This window comes from Rhynchophorus ferrugineus, unplaced genomic scaffold (genome assembly GCF_030347505.1).
Source record: "Rhynchophorus ferrugineus isolate W39M unplaced genomic scaffold, kcgeb_rfMv2 rfM4, whole genome shotgun sequence".
In the NCBI taxonomy this organism is placed as follows: domain Eukaryota; kingdom Metazoa; phylum Arthropoda; class Insecta; order Coleoptera; family Curculionidae; genus Rhynchophorus; species Rhynchophorus ferrugineus.
The window spans coordinates 41,551,971-41,557,836 of NW_027472583.1; the positions used below are offsets into that span (position 1 = coordinate 41,551,971).

General features: G+C 31.5%; 2 protein-coding genes across 2 annotated transcripts; one reads left to right on the plus strand and one right to left on the minus strand.

Moving 5' to 3' along the window:
• Window positions 1–672: 672 nt before the first annotated feature.
• Rnp4F (RNA-binding protein 4F) lies at window positions 673–3,648 on the minus strand. Its single transcript, XM_076403254.1, has 8 exons — window positions 3,423–3,648; window positions 3,099–3,366; window positions 2,838–3,037; window positions 2,660–2,785; window positions 2,419–2,608; window positions 1,943–2,365; window positions 1,334–1,887; window positions 673–1,280 (listed from the first exon to the last, which is right to left on the minus strand). The coding sequence occupies exons 1-8, from the start codon at window positions 3,519–3,521 to the stop codon at window positions 720–722; spliced, it is 2,421 nt and encodes an 806-aa protein (XP_076259369.1). The 5' UTR covers window positions 3,522–3,648; the 3' UTR covers window positions 673–719.
• Window positions 3,649–3,670: 22 nt separating this feature from the next.
• LOC143195800 (protein AATF) lies at window positions 3,671–5,561 on the plus strand. The gene is made up of 4 exons (XM_076403256.1): window positions 3,671–4,083; window positions 4,146–4,738; window positions 4,830–5,156; window positions 5,214–5,561. The coding sequence occupies exons 1-4, from the start codon at window positions 3,783–3,785 to the stop codon at window positions 5,529–5,531; spliced, it is 1,539 nt and encodes a 512-aa protein (XP_076259371.1). The 5' UTR covers window positions 3,671–3,782; the 3' UTR covers window positions 5,532–5,561.
• The last annotated feature ends 305 nt before the right edge of the window (window positions 5,562–5,866 follow it).

Sequence of the window (5,866 nt, forward strand, 5' to 3'; positions counted from 1 at the left end):
CAATAACCTTCCTCTTACACATTAGGGAATTACGAAGGTTTTCCCATGCATTAAATAAATTAGAAGCCAGGCAGCGGTAATAGAACGTTTCACGATAATATACTCTAAAACATGATCAAACAATGGCCGTCAATCTGCCAAGAGAGTTCCAAACATACCGTTATAAATTTATAAAAACAGTATTCTGACAAAAGTTTTTTTAGAGTTTTCTAAATATAACAATATAAACTAATTTATCTCTCTGACATCCTGAACAGTAATATAAGCAGATGTTACAATTAAGGTATATAATCCAATATATTTCTCAAATAAATGAGACACGTTGTAATTTAAAAAAATGTAGACATCAGTTGTCACATGTACCTTTGTCCAGCAGTTTGACCTTGATCTTTTGAACTGAACATTGAACAAAACTTCAAAGATACAAAAAAAATCCAAAACTCATTTTTTACATCCTACATGTTTAATGTATCGAAATACTCATTTTAAAGCTTTAGGTACATATAATCGTTGAAAGCAAACAAAAACGTTCTAATGCAGTGCCTATCGTGTACTCGCACGTGTATATGTTTTAATAGTGTCAAGCATCTTGAAGTTTTATCAAAGTTATAAAAAACTTATTTGTACACTCAATAAATGAATATTATGAAATTGATAAATAAAAGCGAGTGAAACTTTTTTAAATTATATTTCATATTATAAGCTTAATAAGTGATATATTATTTTTTCAAAAGCATATTTCTAAAATCTGCATTATTCATCTTTTTCGTTTCACCGCCCACTGCTTCTTTTTTATCGGTGGTGGATTGTATTTGTAAAGATCTCGGCAACAACGACGTCTGCAATCTAATTCTCGCGTGTCGTGTCGGTTCTTCATCTGCTTTACGATCAAAAGGAGCTCTTAAAGCCTTTTCCCGTCTAGGTGGTGGAGCGCTGATTGCGACCGTAATTACATGACCATCCACGTCCATCTGATCTGTACGTTTCAAGGCTTTTATGGCTCCTTCTTCATTTTCAAACTCGACATATGCTAGGCCTTTAGGCTGACCACTCTTGTGCAATACTAATCGAACATCTTTCGCACCAAATGGCTTGAATAATTTCTCGACTTCATCCTTCGTTTTGGACGTCGGCAAACCTTTGATAAATAATTTGTTTTTCTCTTCATTGGTTGCGTACTTGAAGACAGGCTTCTTTTCGGTTTTATCCGTTTTAATTTCCGACACAAATATAGGTCTACCATCCAGAGGTTCACGGTCTCGTGCTAATGCTACCATTGCCTGAAATAATGAGGATTAAAATGATAGTATCATTTTAATATAACTATTCCTACCTCTTCGGGAGTTTGAAATTGAACGTATCCGAAACAACGTGATTTTCCTTTACGATCCAAAGCTATTTCTAAATTAACTGCATTGGGAAATATGGATTTCAGCCTCCCTTCATCCACTGATGGATGCAGATTACTGATAAACACAGTAATTTCTGGGTTCCTTTCAACTGGTGTACGAATCCTTGTTTTTTCTTTATGAATATCTGCTTCTTTGACTTTTTTTGTGGATGTATAGTCACTTATTTCACTAGCGAATTTCCTCTTTACACCTTTATTTGAAACTTCCTGATGTTGTCCATATTCTGTAGGCAAGCTGTGGTTCTCTTGCTTAACATTTTCTGTTAATGTTGCTCTTGCTTCTTTGCACTTTTGAACACACTTCATTACATCACTCAGAGTACCAAAATGTCTTTCAAACATTAACCATTCCTCCATTATATACTGTGGCCAGTCTTTCACAGCTTTTAAAGCTCTCTGGTATAGCTCTCTTACAATATTGTGTTCTCCATATTGTTTTTCTAAGTTGCCATATTCAATCCATAAAGAATATGATGCTTAGAATAAAATTCAATTTTTAATAATAAATAAATTTGGAATATTTATACCTACCTTTGTTATCAGGATTTGACATAATTTTTGCCCATATATTTCTTGCAGTTTTCATATCTCCCCTGTGAGCTAAAATTCTACCAAAAAGGCGACCAATTTTGCACTGTGGGTCATTTTCAAATCCTATTTGCTCTATAGCTTGATTGAATAGCTTATCTAACTTTTCTGGAGATCCAATCACTCTGTGATTGTATTCTAAATAGGTTAACCATAATTCCAATGCAGGTGAAGGGGACAAACTTGCTGTGCCTTGTTCGAAACAGTTCATAACTTGATTTTCAGATTTTTCCAGTTTTTCATGTATCCTGACCTTTAAAATCCATAAGTCCTCACTCCATGGACAATTTCTCAAGGCCTTTTGAATTACATTTTCAGCTACAGGCCCCAAATTGAAGACATAGTTAGAATAATCTATCCAGAAATCTAAAAATATCAAATTTGTTTTAAATTATAAGTGAGTAAATCTAACAAGATACCTGGAACAAGACAAAGTTGTACAGCTGCTCTTTCATACAGACAAATTATGGTTGAAGGATCAGTGACTGTCTTGATATAGTGCTTATATACTTTGTAAAGTTCTTCGTTGGAGTTGCAAGTCAATAATTGTTCTTCAAAAGGTTTGTAAATTTCTAATAATTTTAGAGCTTTTTTATATCCATATTCAACCTGTTATAATAAGAAATTAAAATATATATTTATAGGAACTTGGTTACTTACTGTTTTAGGGTCTACTAACCCTTTGGGAAGATCTTTGATCCAGTCTTGCCATTCGTTAAAGGTGTTTTCAATGTTAAGTAAGGGTATTGACAACTGTCTTTTAAAAACATCTACTAATTTTAAGACCTAAAATTTATATATTAAAAAGATATTACTGACACCTTTATTACAACCAAACTTGTTTTTTCCATTCATCTGTACCCTCTGTATTCATTCCTATATAAACATTCTCAATTTCTCTTAAAGTGTCCCATAGCAAGGAACCTTTGTCACAAACTAAACCAGCAGCATTTAAACCCCTATCTAATATTGATCTTGTGGTTTCTAAATCACCTAACCCTATAGAATACTGAGCATATTCTACCCATAGATCTACAGCTGTAATTAATGGTATTTTAGTCAGTACAAAATGGGGAATACAAAAAAATTATATATTTACACAAATAATCCTCTGTGGCTTTATCGAATAATTTAAATAGTTCTTTTTGTTGTTCCTGTGTATTAGCTAAGCCTGCTTCGGTGTTAATCCACTCCAACCACAACTGCGGTGTTAATGGGAAATATTCATGGAACCTTTTATAAGCTTCCCGAAGTGAATTTAAATCAGCCAACTTTCGAAATATACTAATTAATTCAATGTGGGAATCATATAAATATTTATTGTCCGATATATCATTTTCTAATTGCCGTGCTCGATCTAACAATTCCTGTGGGAGAGATTAACGTTAAAGCTTAGTGATAATACATTTTACTGCTGAATAACCTGTTCCTGTGTGTCATTTTCATCACTACTATCGCTTGAATCGGACTCACCGGAATCTTCAGCCTCATTTACTTCTATTGAAAGATCTCTATCACTCATTTTAAATAAAAACGCTTGTATATTTATACTATTTATTACTATTTGGTTATTATTAAGGTTAGTTTATTATCAAATTTTAATTAAATTATCAACTTCTAACCCCACTTATTATATTCGTAACTAACTTCAATTGATTTTACTAAAAGTAAATATAACCTTATTCTTCCCAATTTAGTCACAGTGAAACTTTTACTCTATGATTTTAGTTTCTGTAAATATTGTGGTTGAGTTGTTAAATCTGACTTTTTTTATATATATTGAATGAACATGATTAAAAAACAATCTAAGAATTCTCTGGCATCTAAAATTGCTGGACTTTTAAGTGCTGTCCCTGAACAATTTAACCCAGATGATGACCACGTCGATGATACAGCAGCTAAATTAGCGGATTTCAATGATGACTTTGAAGGTGATGTGTCTGAAGAAATTTTAAGTGGTTTTCGAAAACAAAACATTGATTTACTTGGAGATATTGATAAAAAATATGCTGGTAAAAAAGGGAGTAGAAAAACTCTGAGATATAGCTCGAGCGAAGAATCTGATGCATTAGTTATCGATGAAGGTAAGATATTTAGCTTTTTTAAAAATATGTCGTAGAGGTTCAAAATTATATTATATTTTTAGAAGTCAGTGGAGAAGAAGAATCTGATAACAGTAAAGTTGAGGACGAAAGTGAAAATGAAGATTTGGATGATAATGTGAATTCAGATATTGAAGAGGATCAAGAAGAATTACAAAGTGATGAAGGGTCAGAAGAAGAACAAGACAGTCTAGATGATGATGAATATGGAGAACATAGTGGATCAGAAATACACTCAGAAAATGATGGTAATTTTCAGCATATGAACCAAAGTAATGAGTCATTACAGGTTAAAAAGGGTCTGTCCGTACGAAATCAAATGAATATGTGGGAAAACCTGCTAGAAATTAGAATACAATTGCAGAAATGTCTTTCAGCTACAAATAGGTTACCACAAGGAGATTATTATAAAGAAATGATAGATCAAAGCAATTCTGACTTAAATTTTAAAAGTAAAGTAGAAGAAACAAAAGACAGTATAGAAAATGTTTTGAGTAAATTATTGACTTTTCAAAATTTGGTCATGAAAAGATATCCTGAGACTAAAAATTTAAATAAAGATAATGATAAAAAGGATATAGAACTTGATGATAATGATGAAGAAATACCTAGTGATACTGATGAAGAAATGGATATGGTAAGATTATATTTGAAGATAATTTTAATTATAGTAAATATTTATATTTTACTGAACCTGAAAAATATATTTAATTAATACTTTATTGTAGAATAATCAAAGTGACCTTGAAGAGGAAGAAGTACCGTTAAGTAAAAAAAGAAAATTAAGTGATTATGAAAGTGATATCTCTGATGTACATGAGAAATATCAAAAATACCGAAATACTGTCATTGAAAAGTGGAATGCAAAGACAAGGCTTTCAATAACAAAAAATGCTGGACAAGTTCATTCGGTACTAAATCAAATAGATCATGTGCTGAGAGACAAAAGCAGATTAATAAAAAGGACTCAGTTGAAGAAAAGTGACTTTAATATTTTAGGTGAAATGGAAGAAGCAGTTTTAGAAAGTAATGAAAATATTGGTGATGTTAAACAGGTATTGTTCTAGGAATTATATATGGTATTTTAGCTTTATTTAAATATTTATTTATAGCCTGAAGTTGGCAACACTGAAATTTTTGATGATAGTGATTTTTATCATCAATTGCTCAGAGAACTTATAGAGGCCAAATCTGCTGGTATAACAGATCCAGTTCAGTTAGGACGTCAATGGATTCAGTTGCAAAATCTGAGAAATAAAATGAAAAGAAAAATTGATACTAGAGCAACTAAAGGTAGAAAAATAAGATATACTGTTCATACTAAGTTGGTAAATTTCATGGCCCCGTACACTCAAGAAACGTGGACAGATGAGGCGAAAAATGAATTATATTCTTCATTATTTGGAAAACTTAAAACTAAACCTGTTTAAATTTATTTAGTAATATAATATTATATTTGTCGGACTTGTTTTATTATAAGTATATGATTTACCTCTTTTAATTGATTTTATTTTCTTAATGGAGCTTTTTGGGTCGATTTTTTAGGTTCCGCATTGTATTTTGCACCAATAATCTGGTGTACTTATATCTTGCAAATTTTTTCCATAGTGAAAATGGCTATTTTGTCGATTATTAAATGAAGAATGATTATAAAGGATTATTAAAGAAATGTTTGATGAGAATCCCATTCCTGAAGAGCGTCAAAGATCTGGTGCCTTACAATATTGTCAAACGATTATCATTTCCCTGATTTGTTGGCATCATA